The 21,021-nt window shown below is 34.9% G+C and overlaps 1 protein-coding gene across 1 annotated transcript in view; it reads left to right on the top strand.

The window, feature by feature from the left end:
• The window catches only part of LOC580854 (CSC1-like protein 2), a 79,028-nt gene that overhangs the window by 34,559 nt on the left and 23,448 nt on the right, over positions 1-21,021 (top strand). Inside the window, exons 9-22 of the mRNA XM_030999074.1 lie at positions 623-696; positions 1,312-1,392; positions 2,173-2,284; positions 3,191-3,324; positions 3,876-3,995; positions 4,449-4,507; positions 6,012-6,106; positions 6,761-6,957; positions 7,347-7,406; positions 8,016-8,178; positions 9,745-9,850; positions 10,175-10,342; positions 15,038-15,204; positions 16,226-16,276. Coding sequence (XP_030854934.1) covers positions 623-696; positions 1,312-1,392; positions 2,173-2,284; positions 3,191-3,324; positions 3,876-3,995; positions 4,449-4,507; positions 6,012-6,106; positions 6,761-6,957; positions 7,347-7,406; positions 8,016-8,178; positions 9,745-9,850; positions 10,175-10,342; positions 15,038-15,204; positions 16,226-16,276 — 1,587 coding nt within the window. The remainder of the gene's footprint in view (positions 1-622; positions 697-1,311; positions 1,393-2,172; positions 2,285-3,190; positions 3,325-3,875; positions 3,996-4,448; positions 4,508-6,011; positions 6,107-6,760; positions 6,958-7,346; positions 7,407-8,015; positions 8,179-9,744; positions 9,851-10,174; positions 10,343-15,037; positions 15,205-16,225; positions 16,277-21,021) is intronic.

The following is a 21,021-nucleotide window of genomic DNA, read 5'->3' as shown; positions in this document are numbered from 1 at the left end:
GCTCTGAACGGACATGGTCCAGGGTTAATGTTGATAAGTTTAGCAATTGGCTGTGTTAACACACTCTCTGCTTCTCTCTCTTACGTGTTCTGCCAAAGGCAGGTCCACACATCAGAGTTTTCTTTAGTTCTTCCTCCATCCTCCTCTATCTTTGGCCTTCTTCTCCATTATGTCATTTGATCTGTCACCTTTGAAGTCTGACACCATCCCCATTTTTGGTCTTCCTCTTCCCGTTTCCCATCCATCTTTCCTTCCAAGATGTCCCTGAGCATGTTATCCCAAGTAATACTGATTTGTAATCTCCTCCCTCTTTCTTCCCTCCTTCCCTATCTCTAATATATATATTGCTAAAGTTTGATATGAGTTCAAGTCAAGCTGTATTATGGATAAATTTGTTTTATTGATACGTTTTAAAGTAGACAAATTTACTTAGGTACTTTATTGCTTGTTCACCTCCTTAATTGGTAAGAAGTTGAAAAACAAAGGGAGAATTTTCAAAGTCAAATGGCCCTTGGCAAACAAATCTTAACAAACAAATGAAAAAAAATAGTTTGATCATATAAACATGTATATTGATATTGCCATAATATCAATAATTTTGAATCTGTTTATTTTCCTTCAGGTATCTCGTACACTTCTTGTGTCTGGTATTCCATTGGAGAGGACTGATCCTGCCCTTATCAAACAACATTTCCAGTGAGTATGCCTTGTACATGTGTATCAAACTAATACGTTACACCTAATACCTTATGTCTTTTTTTTACCTTGTACCTCTTACACTGCACTTTACACTTAATTTGATGGCACATACCTTTAATAGACCGCTATATTAAATTATACTTCATATACATACCTCAAACCTAATAAAATGTTTTGATAACCTGTAAACCCCATAAATATACAATTGTACCTTATACACGTACCTCAAACGTTCTGAAGGTTTGAATTAAGATCGATGTGAATTATGTACAGCTCTTCCCTAGTTGGTCAGATTGATTACAATTACATGATGGTTTAATCCTGTCTATACAAAGGACCACACAAACTCTCCATTGACCATTTACCTGTTATTCATGCTTTTCTGATAGTACTTGCACTGGATCACTTGAAAGGCTTGTCAGAGGTTTGTCCAACCTGTCAATAACTAACATAGTTTTCAAGATATTTCTTAATTAAAAATTTGCATGAATGTCTCAATCACAATAGTAGTAGGTAAACAGTTCTCAATAATTTAAAAGAATGTCCACCCATTCGGTTAAACGTGCTACATGAATGTTGCATTAATTTCCCCTTTGTTTTTTTCAATGACAGGGAGGCTTATCCGGATGTGGTTGTCACAGATGTACAGTTTGCCTATGACATAGCAAGACTCAAGAGACTTGATACACAGAGGTATGATCATACAAACACCTCTTGCCCCCCATAGAAGTTATACAACTTTTAAATGTGAAGACAGCTTGCGTGAATGTATTACACAAGTGGGGTAATATGCTCCACCCCTTTTGCAACATTGCATCTTTTATGATGCACCTGTATCCCTTGAATATTATTAATTATTGTTTGTATGAAGAGATTTGTGCAGACTAGAAAAATTGGTGAAGCTTATGCTTTGCGCAAAAGTACCTAGAGGACCATACACTATTTATCCATACCTCATAGTTTAGGGTGCCCGAACGCATAAATAGTGCATACATGTTTGAATTCACATGGGCTAAGCCAATGGTTGTACATGGCTACAGCTCTTGTAAAATATTTATGCAGGGACAAAATATGTTTTGTTCACTGTATTTAATGTTGAAGTTCATACACAAATATAAGGATGTCATAATCAGAGACAGGAGGCTTAAGAATACCTAATCATTGTGCCTGATTATGCACATGTTCTTTGTTTGGTAGTATGCATGCTAAATGTTGATACTCTCTTTAAGTTAATGTTGCTAATAATAATGTGAATTTAAATGGTCATCTCAAGAAAAAAACCATTGAATTGAACATTTGCAACTTGTATGGAAATGTCAATCTTTAAAATGGCAGATACAGCTGGGATGATTGTCTAGATCACTCAAATAGGTTTCTCTTTACAACATATTCTTTTGAAATAATTTTTTCTTTAAACTATTAAATCAAATAGTTCATGTTTGATTATATGGAGATTGTTTTGTTTGCTTTCAGACGAGATGCTCACCTAAACAGACTGCATTGTGAAAAGATCTACCAGAGGACCACCCAGCGCCCCACCCTCAGACCTGGCACATGTGGCCAGTTAGGGTGTGGAGGGCCAAAGGTATGTCCTCATGAAAGATATCTTGTGAATTTTCTTTTTAATCAGGAAAGCGATGGAAGAGGAAAATCACCATAGTGGCCTGTCGAAACGCGTCATATGACGCACATAAACCTAGGTTTTTCGACAAACCCCCTTTGTGAATTCGGGCCTATATGTTTGTACTGTTCCATACCTTTCATATTGGTATATTGTAACCAAAAGTATCCACTAAAGCAATATTAGAGGAATACCTTTGAATTGTTGAGTCAGGTTAAAGAGAGTGACTAATGGGGCGTTGCAAGAAAGTTGCGATTGATTGCAAGTTGCAAAATTTGCAACTGATATTTGCATTCAATTGCAACTCAATTTTCTTGCAACGCCCCACTAGTTTCCTACATTTCCTAGGATTTTGTTAAGATTAAAGTTCTAACAAATAAATTAAGTTAACTAGATCTAGCTTTTATTCTCCCCCCCCCCCTCTCTCTCTCTAACTAATGTGGCGTTGCAAGAAAGTTGAGTTGCGATCAATTGCAAATTTGCAATTAATCACAAGATTTACGCTTGATTTGGGGGATTTGCAATTGATTGCAACTTTCTTGCAACACCCCATTAGACTGAGGTAAATATTATACAGTATTGAGAAAGAGACTTTTGGTCCTCTGTCTCTTCCATTTTCCAATTTCTTTTTCTCTTCCTCTTCTTCCTTTTGTAGCACCCTCTTCTTTCTCTCTGTTTCTGTCTGTCTGTCTGTCTGTCTCTTTCTTTCTCTTACTCTTTCTCTAATGTTTCTATCATTATTTTGTATTGCCTGTCTTATAGTAAGTCTCAATTTTTTTTTCCAAGTATATCTCAAACTTTTTTTCTTGCAACTGTCAACTAATATAGCGCCATTTGCCTTTGAACCATCTTCCTAATCTTGACCTGTAGGTGGATGCTATCGAGTACTATGGTAACGAGGAGGAGGCCCTCACTGTTACTGTAGCCGAGGAGAAGAGAAAGGCTCTGAAGAGCAACCTTGGTATGGCCTTTGTTTCAGTACACAGTGAGACCATGGCAACAAAGTAAGTTTTTGTTTGTTCCGTCTGACATGTTTTTATTTTGATTATAATCATTACTTTATCATCAAGTGAGAATGTCTCGGGAGCCTTTGATACAACTTTTGAATTGTCTGTTTATTTGTATACCAAAATGAGATCTTCAATGAAATTGAAGATCAGATTTAAAAATTTAAAAAAAAATATTCAAGAGATCAAGGAAGAGGGGAAAGTACTAAGAGAAGGAGAGGAGGAGATATAGAGGGGGAGGGGGGGGGGGGGGTAACGTGAGCTCTAACCTAGATAGGAAGAGAAAAAGGTCAAGAGCAGAAGGAGTAGGAAATTATAACCCACCTGGTGTATTCTGAATCACTTTCTGAAATGGTTAAAATTCAATCTTTAATCAATGTAACCAAACAAAGTTATGTATATTATGATGGGAGATCATTGTCTATTTTAATCTCCAATTCATTATAACCCACTTCCATTCTTATTCACTTCTAAGGTATGACTTCCCTATGTGAAACCAATACCAGTACCATATTAGTCATTGATCAATGTCCTCTGTCCCCCCTCAGGATTGTGACTGACTATACCACCCTAAAGACAGGGCCACCTACAGTCTCCAGTGTGAGCAGACAGCTTCATTCCACTGTATGGGAGGTGGACTTTGCCCCCAAGCCTGATGACATCATCTGGTGAGATTTTCTTTCTTAACCCCTTGACTACTGAATTTTCTCATTCCCATAGGCTTAATACAGGAATCACCCAGTTCCTGTAGACAGTGGGTTAATTTGTGATCCATCTGATATGGTTTCATTTAGTTCATTGGAAACACATTCCCAATGTGTTTTATCTTGAGGTATCTTTGGCTTAGTGTTCCATTATTTGTAGAGCTTTTGGTCTTATTTTCTCTCAAATTCATCATGACCGGCATGCATTACTATAGAAAAAAACATTTGAGCAGCTTTGAGGTAACCAACATAAAAGTCATAGGCTAATTATGTAAAACAAGCAATTTTCATTCTTTTAAAGCCTCTATTATACCTCCCCACTTTATTTTGCATTTTATTGTTAAATTTCTTTAAAAAAAATTGAGGAAAAGCATGGCTATTCGATTATTTCTTTTCACCTTTTTCTCATTTCTCCAGGGAAAATCTCTCCATCAGTCCATATGTATGGTGGCTTAGTGTCATCTTAATCAACATTGGTAAGTTTTTCTTTTTATGCCTCCGTTACGAAGTAGCCGGAGGCATTATGTTTTCGGGTTGTCCGTCCGTCCGTCCGTCCGTACGTCCGTACGTCCGTACGTCCGTCCGTCCGTCCGTACGTCCCGTTCTCGTGATCGCGTTATCTGAAGAACCGATTGATGGATTCCTGCCAAACTTTGGTCATGTATGTTACTTGCAGAGCCGATGAACTGATTAGATTTTGGGGTCACGAGGTCAAAGGTCAAAGGTCACAGGGCTCATTATGTATGCAAAAACAGCTCGTGATCGCGTTATCTGAAGAACCGATTGATGGATTCCTGCCAAACTTTGGTCTTGTATGTATCTTGCAGAGCCGATGAACTGATTAGATTTTGGGGTCACAAGGTCAAAGGTCACAGGTCACAGGGCTCATTAGGTATGCAAAAAGAGCTCGTGATCGCATTATCTCAAGAACCGATCGATGGATTCCTGCCAAACTTTGGTCATGTATGTATCTTGCAGAGCCGATGAACTGAATAGATTTTGGGGTCACGAGGTCAAAGGTCAAAGGTCACAGGGCTCATTATGTATGCAAAAATAGCTTGTGATCGCATTCTCATTAGAACAGATTGATGGATTCCTGCCAAATTTCGATCATGTATGTATCTTGCAGAGCCAATGAACTGAGTAGATTCATGGGTCATGAGGTCAAAGGTCATGGGCTCATTATGTATCCAAAAATAACTTGTGAACGCATTCTCATTAGAACTGACAGATGGATTACTATTTAACTCAGGACATCTTGCAGAGCCAATGAACTGAGTAGATTTTAGGGTCATCAGGTCAAAGATCAAAGGGTCATATATGTATATGAGAAATTGCTTGTAATCACGATATTCTGAGAACCTCTTAATGGATTACAATTGAACTTGAATTTGAAAAATTTCTTCTGTTTTGGTTTGTAAAATTGCTCTATGACGGAGGCATCATTTTCGACTGCGCGCAGTCGAAGTTCCATCTAGTTTATTGTTTCATTGAAAGTGCCAACTCTAGTGTTACAGCACCATCTCCTATTCATTACCAACTTTATGGAACTGAAAAATTTCACATGATACAGGAAATTCTATTACAATTAATTCAAGGGGATTGTGGAAACTGAAAACTTCTAATAGTATAATTTTTTTTTTAAAGCGAAATAATAACAGTATAGATTTATTGAATATTTGATTGTATGATTGAAATGAATATTACATTGCAGGAATCTATTATGTTTTAAAAACAATATGTACTCTTCTTCATGTATGACGCATCACTAAATATACAATAAAGAATGATGGAATTCTATTCTTCAATTTCAAATCAAGTTTCATACATGAGTGAAAAATCTTGCATTATTCACATGTCTTCAGTTGTTTATTTTTCTTCCCTTGCCTCTGATGTGGACGGTGACAATTAACCCTCGCTTTAGCTGGTAAAATGTCCTCATAATGTTTCTTATGTTTGTCTTGTTTGCTATCCATGCAGCTCTGTTTGTGCTGCTCTTCTTCCTGACGACTCCTTCTGTCATCATGACCACCCTGGACACTACAAACTACAAGGAAACTTTCGCTAATGCAAAGGTCGGTAATATCATCAGAAATTCATGTTTTTGTTATGTATTTTATTGTGCAAATTGATTGATATGTTTATTAATATGTAAAAATGTACCATCATTGTAAATATGAAAAATTGAAAGAGGAAAACTAAATGAATTGAATATTTTTTTAATATCATTCAATTTATTACCAGTACATCATTCTTAACAAAAATATGCCATTTTGGAGAAGAAAAATTGCCTGGATTGGGTCATCGGATTTACAAAACATGAAATTTTTCAATCTTAACCCTTTTGCAGGAATTCATGATTTTTAAAAGAAATGAATAGAAATTGCCTTACCTAAATTAGATATAAATTTTGAAAGAATTTGCAGAATTTGGGTCATCCAATTTATTGCAAAATATGAAATTGCTCTAATCCTGCCCCTTATGCCGTAAAATATGTTTTTAGATGGAAAGTTTAAAAAAACTTGGCCCTTTACTTGTGAGGAGAATCTGAATCATGTGTCATTGTCCCTCCTCATACACAAAGTTTTCCTCATTTCATTGCTGGTTTTGAGAAGAATCCTCACTTTACAAAACTCTGAATGTGTCTCAGAAATTTAATTTTCTTTAAACTGCAAGAAATATTTTCCATTCCCCCAAATTAACCACTTGCAAATCACTTTTCTCCACAGTCCCCGTTCGTGTCTCAGTTCCTGCCCACCCTCCTGCTGTGGACCTTTGCAGCCCTCCTGCCTCTCCTGGTGGTTTACTCCAGCTACTACTTTGAGTTCCATTGGACCCGTACTAAACTCAACCATACCATCATGAGGAAAACATTCATCTTTCTCCTTCTCATGATCCTTATACTGCCCTCTCTTGGCCTTGCTAGGTAAGGTGTCTCCGTCTGTCAATAGAAGATGTTCGTTTTCTCAGTGACTTTGAGTTAGTTATTAGATAGGCGATTTGTTTTAAAATAGCCTAAGAAATTGAGAGTAATTGTTCATTTCTAATGATAAATTCTAGAGAAGACGTTAATGCTCTAAAGGGTATTTGAGTGTATAACGCGGATATCTTATCATTACTTTGTATAGTGATTTGTATCCACAGGAATAACTGCTTTAAACTTGGGTTTATCTGTGTCAATTAATGATATCAATTTTGTTCTCATTGAAAACATTCAATATGGATATAGGTTTTCAGCTAGTTTAACCCAATTCATAACACTACCAAGAATCTTTTAATTTAATTTTTGTATCCATTTCTTTTTTTTCTTCTCAGTGCTCAGGCTTTATTTGAATACAGCTTGAAAAGTGTGGCAGAGATCAAGATGAGATGGGGGTAAGTTGGACATATTATTCCATGTATACAAACAGGAAGGGTATAAAAGATAGGGCTCATTATATTAAGCACTAGTTTGTGAAACAGGTCTTCTATACCAAAGAATATTGGCTTGTTTGCCATATTAAGATCAATCTGTATGATGAAGATGCTGTATAGCCATCCTTGCAGACATGAAGACTATAACTCTGTAAGAACAAAAGGCTATCTCTAACAAGAAGTGCTTTGTACTTTATACTTTACCTGCAAATTATTTACATATTCCGATGCTCTTACATCTGGTTGATTTGGAGCTTAGAGTTAAACTATAATGTTATTTCGAATTGATATTTTTAGGATTCTGTAGGAATTGCTTTATTTTAACAGTGAAGATTTTTTATTCACTGTAATCGATGATTGTCTCAGCTTAGATTATTCGGACCACTAAATTTGCACAATTTTCTTGCAAACAAATGTGTCTGATTTTTTAATATATAAATTTTAAGGGCCAACATCTCAACATATTCTTGAACTGTCTCTACCTTCCGACCAGATTGCCATCATTAACCTCTTTAAAATGTAAGTTTACCAATCTGTTTGTCTATTACTTATCTTTCCATGACTATGTAGATGCATATTTCTTCCTGAGAATGGAGCCTTCTTTGTAAACTTCATCATCACATCGGCCTTTATCGGCACAGCCCTCGAACTTATCCGCTTCCCAGAACTCTTCTACTATGGAATCAACATGCTGTGGACACGGTCCGAGGCTGAAAAGATCACAAAACGAAGTGTGAGTGAAGTTTAAAGATAAACTTGAGTTCTGGTAAAAAAGGAAAATGGCATTCTCACAGAATCAAACGAAACTTACACTGAATGTTTAAGATTACAAATAAATGTCATTTGCCAAACAATTTTGGTAGAAAAATCTTTGTGTGACCGGTTTTACCATACTCATTTTCCCCCATAGCCTGTAGTGTAAGAAAAACCGTTAGGAAAACAAATTTTTAAATAACCTGATAATCTGATGTGAAAACAGTGGGTCATTTGTTAATGAAGTTGGAGATTGTGATTTGTGATTAGAAATATGATGTTTTCGATGTCTAATTACAAAGGAGAGAAATCCACAAAGCAAAGCCAGAGTTTTATTGCTTGGCAACTTTTGGTTTTGATAAGAGTTAGCTATTTATTTTCTGGATAATGATGATGGGAAATATCGTGGGGAATGTGATTTAAACAGGTCAAAGTCAACACTTGAAGGTTGAGAGCAGTTCTCAAAACAACAAGGAGGAGTGTATTGCTTGGAAACCATCAGGTTGTTGAATCAGGATAGAGAATGGGATGAAGAGTGTGATTTAAAAAGTTAAAAGTGATGTTTGTTAAAATTGAAAGCTCTTTTTTTATTTGTTATCTGAATGAAAGTTTAGCTAATTTTAAGCCTCATCAAGGTGGTATATACATTTAACAGCTCCATATCCTAACATTGTGGTTCTACCTCTGTGTGATAACATTTTGATTATCAACAATTATGCAGTTTGCTTTCTAGACGCACTTCATCGTGCCACTACATTTCGCTATTTAAGCCACCTTAATGAAATGTGCGACAGTTGCCTAGCAACCATGTGTTCTCAGAAAAGAAGGGGGATTGGAGATGAGAGATGAGATGAAGCAGGAGATTTATCACTCGAAGAGATTTGGGAATTGTGATTGGAATGTAGAATCAAAAGCTAGAAATGTTGTGGGTAGATGTATCCCCAGGAAAGATTGCTGGAAAACAAATTGCTTTTCTGTTTTGAGGCAACCATAGAAATGTAAATCGGAACAAACTGAGTAGGAAGAGGATTTACCTTTTTGGAATGAGCATGGGTAAAATGTAATGAATAATGGGATATCCACAGATCAAGAGATAAATGTGAAGTTTTCGCCTCAAGCAGAGGAGATTTCAATTCGTTATCGTCTGTAATGGAATTTCTTTTGATTGTGCAATGAAATGTCTTTTCCAAAAGTGAAAAGGAAGGAAAACGCAGTGGAGATTGGTTGACAAAGATATAGATTGTGATGTGATGAGGAATTTGTTTTGTAAAGATCAAAAGGTAAATAGAAGGTTGTTTTTTATGATTGTTGCAAAATGCAAAGGTGCAAATTTATTGATACCCAAGGTAATAATATTTGTTATGATATTAATTTGACAATGTTACATGTATTTCTATCATTTTCTATTCTATGAGGTGATGACCCTAGTCGTCAAATGATGTTGTTGCTAGAACTATGAATGCCATTAATTCATGGAACGTCGCAAATATGAATAATTGATTAGAAAAAAGTTTAATGTTAAATCGTTTTCATTTTGTCTTTGCAGAGAGTGGCATATGAGTTTCAATATGGTGTCCAGTACGCCTGGATCCTAACAACTTTCACTGTCGTCCTGGTATACAGTATAACATGCCCTCTTATTGCTCCATTTGGTAAGTACCTCCAACTCATGTCTAAATCAATTCCATATCTGATAAATAATTGTATGATATCTCTTTGAGTATAAACATATTATCATGTTATCCATCATTTTTTATTCATTTTTATAACTACCTACATGGCGCTGTAATACAAGTGATTAATTAAAAACATTTTAATCTTGAAATAATATCTCAATTCTTATGTTGAAAGAGGGATACTTCTTGTCTTTGAGGCTTTGAATTTGTTACGAGTCAAGAATTTATTATAGAGCTACGAATATATATATATATATATATTTATGTAATTTTAAAACATTGTGTTTTATTTTGTTGCAGGTTTGATTTACTTTGTGCTGAAGCATCTAGTGGATAGATACAACATCTATTTTGCCTACATTCCCTCACGCATTCATCAGGGCATCCATCAAAGTGCTGTTAACTTTGTGGTCATCGCTGGAATGCTGTTACAGCTCTCAGTGCTCTTCTTTTCTGTGCTTAGGCTTGGTGAGTATTGATAGATAGATAGATAGATAGATAGATAGATTGATTGATTGATTGATTGATTGATTGATAGATAGATAGATAAATAAATAGTTAGATAGATATATAGATGGATGCTTTTAGATAGATAAATAAATTGATTAGTTGATTGTTGCCTAAGTTGCAATATCTTTCAGTTGCTATAGACCATTGTAGTCATGACAGTGATAAAGGCTTGATGAAGATTGATTGCATGATTAACTGAGTGACTGAGTGACTGATTGACTGTCAATTTGACTGACCGATTGATTGATTGGTTAATTGATAATGCATTGATTGATTTAATCATTCTTTACAACTAGACATTTTGATGACCCAATGTTATGCTTTTCTTTAATTCCATAGAATTCTGTCATTTGAAAACTATTTTCTTTTTCAGTTTTCTGTTAAAATTGTAATCGGATGCATGTTCATCTAATACTGACTTTTATAGAATTGTTGCCTTGCTGCTGCAGTTAAGGATACTCCTTGTGATACTTATACAGTACATGGATATGTGAAAAAAAAGTTATAACAAAGGACTTCTTATACTTGTAGCTATATAACAGTAATGACATGTACGTTTATTAAAAAATATTTTATCATTAAATCCTTTTATACATGTATAGTTAACAACAACTACATTATTCATGTCCCTACCAAGCTTTGTAATTTTTTAAGTATGTCAGCGATTGATTTGTCCTGATTTATTTTTCTTGAACATGTGACGCATTACAGCATACATCTAAAAGTGTTCAATAAAGGCCCTAATTCAACCAGTCCACCTTTCATACTTGATTTATGAAGAAAACAGAAAAACATAAAATCTGCCAGGGCTATGAATAATTTAGTTGTCAATTGTATATGTATATCTTACCAATTTCCTGAAGGTGAACTACATCTTTAAAATGAGGTTTTGACAATGAGGAAAAGGGTTGAGTTTTATCGAGAAAGAAACACATTTCAAGGGAAATGCCAGTGTTTGTGCATGTGCAGAATCTCTGGGGAGAATTAGGATTATGTGATAGAGGTCGAGAATTATCAAGATTGTAACCATTGTTCAGTGCAAATGTTCATCTGTCTGCCTGTGCAGAGTCTTTAGGCTGAATTAAGATAATATACGAATCTATTTTAATAGAAGAAGAAGAAGAAAAAAAAAACTACTGATACCACTTTATGTTGGCATTAATCATAAAATAAAGGGATATTTAGTTGCAATTTTCTGAACATAACAAGATAAATTGTCAACATTGTATCAAATTCCCTGAAGCCTCCTTTCAATGGTTATTCAAAGTGATAAAAATGCATGAAACATTCTTCAAAACCCTTAGAGGAGTGCTGCCGTATCTTTTCCAATCCTATTTTTCATCCCCCCATAATATGCAGTCGTAAAAAAGTTTCAGATAAACAATATCAGGCTTGTCCCCCTCGGTTACATCTTAACGATCTAACAAGTCATGTTACTTGACGAGCCTACATTTAGCTCCTGACTCTATGGCTTTGTGAAGCTTTTGATTCACTATGGGATGTGAATTAATAATGTGACCTTAGTGAGAGGATGAATAGGAGGATTTCGCTGTCACAAACAAGTAATGTTTGAAGATTGAAGTGAACAGAAATAAAACATTTATGTTCTAGCTTATCTGAACCAAATAAGCTAAATGAGCTATTCAGAGCAATCTTTGTCTGTTGTGCGTCATCTATCGCACGTCACATGAACAAATATTTTCTACTTTTTTTTTTATTATATAAGACATATATGTATATTCTGAAAGTTAAGACTAGTGGAATCATTCTGTAGTAAAAAAGGAAAGTAATATGTTAAAATGGTGCACCTGATTCCTGGCTCTCAGGTGCAAAGGCAAAATAATATAGTCTGCTATAAATTAAAGAGAAAACAAACAACTTTCTTGATACAGACATACTAGAGCTTGTTCCATGGAGCAATTTGACCAACATTTCGGAAGAAGGGAATACTCTTCATTTGATCGCATAAATCACCTACAATACATTGATATTCAGCTCTGACTTGTATGGTATAAAGAGTTACTAGTCATAATGATAATACTAATATCAATTATTTAGGAGTGCTGAGAACAAAAAGTAAAACAGTGCTTACAAAATTGCAGAATGGGAAGAGAAACATAATAACACATAGACACATAAAATGGGTTAATCACATAAGGTTACTGAGGGAAGAAATATGTTTTCAGTTTTAAGGGATCTTTTGAAAGAGGCAAGGCAGGTTAATTCTCTAATGGAAAGTGGGATATATGACATATATGTAAACAACAAAAGCTCTGCAAATGATTTGCGACAGTCAAAATTGCTAACTTTCCAATGATTGAGCCAGAAGTATCCCCACCGTATCCCTAAACTTAAACCAAACAAAAACCAGAATAACAAGCAAGAGAGCTAGAAGGGCATAAACATTATGTAAGAAAAGAGTTAAGACTCTCCTGGCACCTGGCAGACAATATCTCTGATTAAAAATACATGAAAAGCCCATAGCAATGTTGAATCATCCTTGCAATCTCCCCTCCTCGAATGTCTTTGTATGGCTTTGGATCTATTTTGAAGTGAGATGATATAATGTTAATGTGTGAATGTTTGAGAGTCTCACATTCAATCAAATGAATGTTTTCATACATCATGCCCTCCAGTGTACGATGAAGTCAATATAATTTGCAGACGTAACTGATACAGCCACAAGGGGGGATGAGAAAAGACAAACACATATTAAGTAATAATGCTTCCTAGGCATTCATACTAGAAGAAATTAGTACACAATTTTTTTAAAATACATTGTAAAAAGAATCTTAGAAAGAATCATGTCATTTCAAAGAGACATGGGATAAGAATCATTTAAAGGAACGTAGTATGATATTATATATTAGTGAGAAAGTTAGTTTGGGAAGAGGTCAGCTTACATTTCACTGTACAACATTTCATTAAATGACATATGATGTTTAGGCAATATGTACAAATAAATTCACTACTAATTGCAAATCTATACTACAGTGTGTACGGTATTCATATTTGGATAAGGGTTCTATAACGGTTCAGTTTTATGGAATAACCTTCCTATATCCCTTAAGATTATTAAGACAATCGAGCTTCTTAAACAACTATATAAGCAATTTCTTCTTGATAATGTTTCCTCCTTTTCTCTATTTTCTTTATCTTCTTTTTCCCCCTTTTTGGGGTAATTTTATTTTATGTAAATTCTGCCAACGTTATTATTATTTTGTATATTTTGTGAGGATCATTTTAACAAGCCATTTATGTGCTTTCCATCATCCTCCCACTTCAGATATCTTATTGTATATGTTTGTATTTTGAAGATTACATAACATGGTTTGTGGAAATAAAATGAAATATAAATGCTAGTGTGAATGAGGAGTAAGCACACTCTGTCTGGGTTCTTAGAAATTATTATTTTTAGACTCTCATGAAATTGACAATGTGTGCCTGTTTGTCAGCTCATGTAGCTACGGTATCTTTTTGTCAGACAGGCATGGTGTAACTTTAGACTATATGTACAAATAAATTAATTAATAATCACAAAGCTTATATTTTGACTGTATGATTGGTATTTTTTGGTAGTGTGAAAAAGGGGTAACTGTGGTTTTTTTCTTCCTCTTTTTGTTTGGTATGGTGGTACTAAGCATGTTCTGTCTGGGTTCTTAGAATTCATTACTTTTAGACTCTCATGAAATTCAACACCCCAAGACAAATACAATGTGTGTATTGCTCATGTAGCTATGATATCTTTTTGTCAGACAGGCACGGTGTAACTTTAGACTATATGTACAAATTAATTAATTAATAATCACAAAGCTTATATTTTGACTGTATGATTGGTATATTTGGGTAGTATGAAATAGGGGTAACTGTGTTTTTTTTCTTCTTTTTTGTTTGGTATGGTGGTAAGCATGTTCTGTCTGGGTTCTTAGAATTCATTATTTTTAGACTCTCATGAAACTCAACACCCCAAGACAATGACAAACGGTGTGCCTGTTTGTACATATGAGATGTTTGCTTATGTAGCTATGTTTTCTTTGGATCTGGCAGGCATGGTGCAGCATGTATTTGCTGAAAGGTTCATTTATTGATACATGAATTTTCCAAACTGGAGTTTGCTCAACTTTGTCAACATTGCTGATGCGTTTACTTTTTATTCTTGAAAATTATGATTACTTTATATTTAGATTTTCTATTTTGTGCCCCAAACTGAAACAAAATCTTCTCATCAAGTGATATGCCCCAGACATGGGGACATTAGAAAATAATAAAAACATAAAAAATATGAAGTGATGCCTTCAACTTAACAAATTTAACATACATGAATATATCTTTAACACAATGTAGTTCAAATTCTAATGATCAATATTGTTCAATTCATAAACTATTTGTAGTCTAATTCTGATTCTGAGTTCAGTGATTGGAATTGAGTGACTTTCTAAACATATTCTTTAGGCATTACTCCCAGTGTTGTAGATTGTATGCTCAATCTGTCATAGCAATCACAAGTCAGAAGAAAAAAAAATGATTTGAGTTGTTTGATTTCTTCATTAAAAATATGTGAAATTGACATGTACCACCATGTGACTGTGTTTTTGTAATGATATCTGATATGTAAATGCTAACATTTAGGTATATCCCTTGTCTCATGTACAGGTTCTGTGGACCCTCGATCGATCCTGTTGTTCGTGTTCTTGGTCCTGACCATCGGCCTGTACATTGCTAAGGTTTGTTTCAACATCTGGATGGGTTATGTACCTCCAGAATACGATGAATTCAACAACGAGGAAGAACCTGTGATTGAGAAAGAAGTAGAACACAAGGTAAGAAAAATGTCTGTCTGTTTGTCTGTCTGTTTGTCTGTCTGTCTGTGTGCTTGTCTGTTTGCTTGTCTGTTTTTTTGCCTGTCTGTTTTGTGTCTGGACTATTCATCTATACATTTCCAAGGTTTGTTTCAACATTTGAATAGATTATGTACATCCAGCTTACTAGGAATTCAACAAATAAGGGAGAACCCAGGCAGGAGAAAGGAGTCATATAAGAAAAATATTTGTCTGTTTGTGTGTTTACTTGTCTATTTGTCTGTCTGACTTGTATCTGTCTGTGTGTTTACTTGTCCTTTTGTCTTTCTATATGTCTGTTTGCGTATTTACTTGTCTGTTGCTACACGTATGTCTTGACCATTAGCCTATGCATCGTAATTAAAGGTACATGTACATGTTGAAATCAACATCTGAATGTGCTACATGTTTGTGCCTCCAGCCTTTGATGAATTCAGAAAGAAGCTAAACACAAGATAAGACAAACGTTTGTCTGTCGATATGGCTTGACCATAAGTCTGTTCTATGTTAAGTTACTCTTCAATATCTGATGGGCAATGTGGATATAGTCTGATGCTTTCAGCAATGAGGAAGAATCTGTGCGGGAGAAAATAGTAGAACACAAGGCAAAGAAACTGTCTGTTTGTCTGTATGTATGTCGCTGTGTCCTGATCATTTGTATATACAGCCTTGGAATGTTTAACTTGAAGTGTTTGCATTTAAATTTGTTTCATTTAGTACCACTTGTCATTTGAGGCAATGTTTATATATGTTGTTATAAGAGAAGTGAGTATGAAGAGCAGGAGCTAAGGTAACAGTTTTTTGCTTTCCTTCAAAATTTGCCATCTAGCCATAGTAGGCCTACATCTATGTTTTTATAACTGAAGGAACAGAGCATTTGTAACCATTGTTATGAGAGGGAAAAAATTGCCTAATCTTAAGAAGTTTAACCTTACCTGAACTTTTATCAATAACCTTGGTAGTGCCTAATTTCTTGACTTGTAATACATTTGTTTGGGAGCAGTACCTTCACCCGTCGTTCTCGTTTGGTAACGACTTATCCCATCTTGACAAGGTAGGAATCAGAAACAGATTGTTGTTGGTTGGTGTGGTTGATGTTGTAACTCACACATGGTTGGTTTGCTAGGTTTTAGAAGTCTTCAGTTCATTTATTAATCTACATGTGTTAACCAGGGTTTATGGGATAAAAGGTAAAACTATGTACTACATGATGGGTTTGTTAATCCATAGCAGTTTAGTGTCACGTTTTAGAGACATTTTTTATTTTATCTTTTGATCCTGAATGATGTAAATTACAAATTGTACATGAGCAGTATTAAAGTGCAGAAATCGTAGGAAATTTGACTTAATTTCTGGTGCACTTCATGAAAAAGATTCTTTTAATCGAAAAATGATAATTGAAGTCTCACAATTGGCATTACAGAGTGAAATTTATAGTCACTATTTTCCTGTACAAGTTGGCAAATTTTTGCTGATTTTCCTTATTTTCATTGATACTGTTTCATTTAATGCATATGAAAGAGTGGAAATACAAATAACTGTTGCCAATTTGAGGAGGAAATGCAGATCCTTTAGAAATCTCTGAACTAACTGCTATGGGTTACATAGGAATGGCAGTGGTTGATGGAATAACTCACTGTTGGTTTGCCAGGTTTTCAGTCTTCTTTCAGTGTATTAACCAGGGTGTATGGGATAACCATAAATGTATGATGGGTCTGATGAACATTTATGTTCTAATTGGAGTGGTTGAAGTTCTAACATCCATGATTGGTAATTGTGGTTTGAAAGTCTGTAGTGTTAATACTTACCCAGTAACTTGGATTGACAAGTTTCAAGTAGAGCTTTAGGGACTTTTAAAAGACAACATCTGCATGTTCTAACTTCTACAGTTTTTAATTGATTGTACATGCAAATGGTGTTATAACTCACATCCGTAGATATTAGGTCTGTCCTCATTAGCTCCAGTTTGCCAAATAACCAGTTATTTTAACTATCCCGATCTCAAATTAACCAGCGTCTTCATCAGCCAGCAGTTGCAATTAGCGGGATATTTGGTCGAGAAAATATCCCAAGAATTCTTGGTCTTGTTTCCAAAATATCCCGCTATTTCCCAAATAGCAGGCTAATTTTCGCCCGTCGGAGCTAGTTTGTGAAGACACAATTTCTAGCTTCAGGATAATATCCGGAGTCTGAAAATAGCAGGTTATTAGGCATACTCGAGCTGATGATGACAGGCCTATTGAGGTTTTACAGTTTATCATTTCATTGTGTGATATGTCTAACCTTGTTTATACCTTGGGGTGGTTTAAGGGATTAAGGTGGAACTATTGACGTACTGTAACAGAATGTTGTTGGGCGGGGTATGTTCTAACAACCTTGTTTGGTATGTGAGGTTTTACTAGTCCTAAATGCATTGTCTGTTGATACTAAGTGAGTATTGCATGATATTTATAAAGTCAAAGGATTTAAAGGAAACCTCACCCCAAAGAAGAAGTGTAGGTATTGTGAAAAATGAGATATATTCCTGCCCTTTGATGTACAATATTCCGTACAAAAGTGTACAATGATGCCTTTTATAAATTGGCAAGAATACAATAAATCTCTCAGAATAACTAAAGTTATTTCTTGAGGTGAGGTTTCCTTTATAAAGTTCTTACATATATATACATGTATGGCTTCTGAAAGCTTATAAAATATATAAATTGGTTGAAGTAGTGGATATTATAACCCATTAGTTTGGATATATGGCTTTTAATTACATTCAGTTGCAGTCATCTGATGAAGAGAATTTGCATGCGAGTACAAATATCATAAACCACATGCTAGAATGTTTGATGGTTGGAGTGGTTGAAATTAATTCTTTCTTGTAATTGAGAATTTCAGTGTTTACATCATGTACACTTCAATAAATTTCTTGATTTGTATTACCAAGAGAAAGTGTATGTTCCTATCCTAGATGTGTGTACTATTGTCTTGAAAGAACTTTCTAGATTGAAACAACGCCATCTACAGTTTTAAAAAAGCCAGTCTGTCTGTATGGGCACTTCAGTGAGTTGCGCCGATGGTTTCGGTTTCTATTCTAAGTGTTTTGTTAGATGTGTTTAGAATATCTTAGGAATCAAGCAGTGTTCACTGTTTTCCAAGATTGTAAAGGTTCCGGGGCACACACTGAAACCGTTATTAAGGTTTAAATCAATTATGTACCAGACTGGTACCATTACTGCTATGCTTTAATACTACATGTATTATTACTGAAAGCTGGATTCCATTTTTCTTTCATTTAATTACCACTAAACTTCTTACTTAATTGAATTATTTTCTACTTCTCAGAACTAACATTTCAATTTGTTGTTTAGCTAAAACTTTAATATTTGTTCTTTGTTAATTGCTACTCCTTTTACTTCCAAAGCAGTTCCTTATCATAAATTATGCAGTGAAACCTGCTTTAGCTTTTTCCTGTCTATAAAGACTGCATCTTTTGTTTCCTTTGAAAAAGTTTTGCTCATTGAAACCTTTATCAAAGGGAACCTGAATATGTAAAGGTCATCTTTGCTGTGTTCGTTGGGCTGTGTTAATACAGGTTTAATCATATGTATATAAATGCATTTTTTTTTGTAGTTGAACATTCCTAAAGTCTCCTTACCCCCACCCCCCAAAAACGGAATACTGATAAAGACATATAACAGGTGAATTATTTAGAGAATCAAGAACTTATATGAATATGCACACTTATATTTAATAAAGTCGTGAGTTATGTGTGTACCAGTACTAGTTTTGGTCTAATAATTAGATGGAAAGCTGATAAACCATGATTTGTTACACGATGTAGCTTGCCACAGACAAAGCCAAAGGAGATAGGGGAAAAAGTGCAAACTATATTGGAATGGAGTAACCTTGATATAGAATGTCTGCTTTGAATTGTCTGACCTCCAATACTCATTATAGATAGAGTGTGTTTCAATTGGAGGCAATCAGCTAATTTACATCCTAACTAGGTGGCGTGAGCACCTCATAATGAAACTCGACGTGAGCTAGTGTATGCAGCCAGTAGCCTGGTGGATTGTGATACGTGTTTGTCGCGTCGCCTCTAATGACAGAACGTTTCTCTCCTTTTATTCGTGGGGACCTGTTTGCAAAAGAGGGGCAGGCAGCATGATCCAGACGGCAGTGAAATGAAACATTTTGTCGTTGAGCTTAGGATGCTGCATGTGTTGTAGTATGATATAGCACAGTGTATTTTGTATAGAACAAGCTTGAGCCAAAAAAAAAAAAAAAACAGTAACGCCACTCACAATTAATCTTATTATTAGATACCGTTATATTAAAATAAATGTTGTAAATTTAGTAATATGAAAATATACCCTCAAATGCTCAATTTACAAAATCAACAGTATTATATATGAAAATCTTATTATTTTACATGCATGTAATGCTACGGTCACAAAGGTTCGTACAAATGTTAATTTCGTACATATCTCCCTGTTTTTCCATTGTCTTCCTGAATTTCCATTGTCTGAAAATCGTTCGTACGGCGTTGACCGAGGCTTTAATAAATATAAATGCTGATTCATTCAGTACATAAGAGAATTATAGGACTGTAGAAACTATTACTGGACGACTAAGGACTTGGACCTTTTGATTACATATTAAGATATTGAAAATCAGGAAAACTAAGCATGCTTTCAATATAGGTTGCCATTACATTTATTTACAGTGTGTACATGTATGTGTGTGCGTGTCTGTGTTAATAGTTTTCGCTTCTTTATTCTTTTATTCAAAATTTTCCAATGACATGTTAATTCCCTCCTATGAATATGAATAGTTAAAAGAAACCAAGTACAATTTTTAACTGTCTCTTTATGATAAAGACTTTCAATTTTAACGCTTTATATTCCGTTTAAAATACTCACTTATGATCATCGCTTATTAGTTGCCAAAGTGAGTCTGCTAGCTAGCCTGGTGTACCCACTGATCCCATGGCCATGAATGCTAAATAATTAATTTCCCACGACCACCCAGTCTCCATGAATGCGGTGACCAATAAATAGGCTCTATTCAATTATGTCACAGTACAACGACACAGCTTTCGGACTAGGTGGCAGGCAATACACCTACATCAGATTTAGTTCCTTAGTAATTGCCCTGCCATCCAAATTTTCGTACTTTTTGCAATCTTGTGGAATTGCATGAACTGACTTTATCTACACGTACGTCAGCTATTGAATATTTTATCCAAAATTGTTTGTAAAATGAACGAGTTACGTATAATTGTGACGTACATGTGCATGTATTGGAAAGTTTCAAGCAAAAGCTATGATCATTAACGCTAATCTTTATCTCTTTAGGTAATCCTTTACGTCACAGAAGTGCATTTCAATAGAAACTGGACAAAAAGAATTCTCATAAATTGTTTATCATACAGTAGATGAAATACTTGCTCCAAGAAAATACAAAGCTACAAATTTATCCAACTGAGAGATGCATTTCATGAAAAGGATCTTCTACATTTACTTTGAATGTAGGATATGACGTGATATAAATATATGGGTCATGACTACAAGCTTGTTTTCTGTATCCATATCTCTTTTTTTCCCTTCTATATTCCTCTCTTCCTGTCTTTCTTTCTTCCTCTTCTTCTTTCTTCCTCTTCTTCTTTCTTCCTCTTCCTCCCACCTTTTCAATCTGTGTTATTCTTGCTTATGACATTTAAGCTATAACATTGTGAGCATTAGCCTAGATATCATTGCACTTCAGCGCCTCATTTTTGGTTTCGCATTAATCGCACAGAATGTGAAAGAA

This window comes from Strongylocentrotus purpuratus, unplaced genomic scaffold (assembly GCF_000002235.5).
Source record: "Strongylocentrotus purpuratus isolate Spur 01 unplaced genomic scaffold, Spur_5.0 spur5_scaffold_5, whole genome shotgun sequence".
NCBI lineage: Eukaryota > Metazoa > Echinodermata > Echinoidea > Camarodonta > Strongylocentrotidae > Strongylocentrotus > Strongylocentrotus purpuratus.
This window is presented reverse-complemented; position numbering and strand designations above follow the sequence as displayed.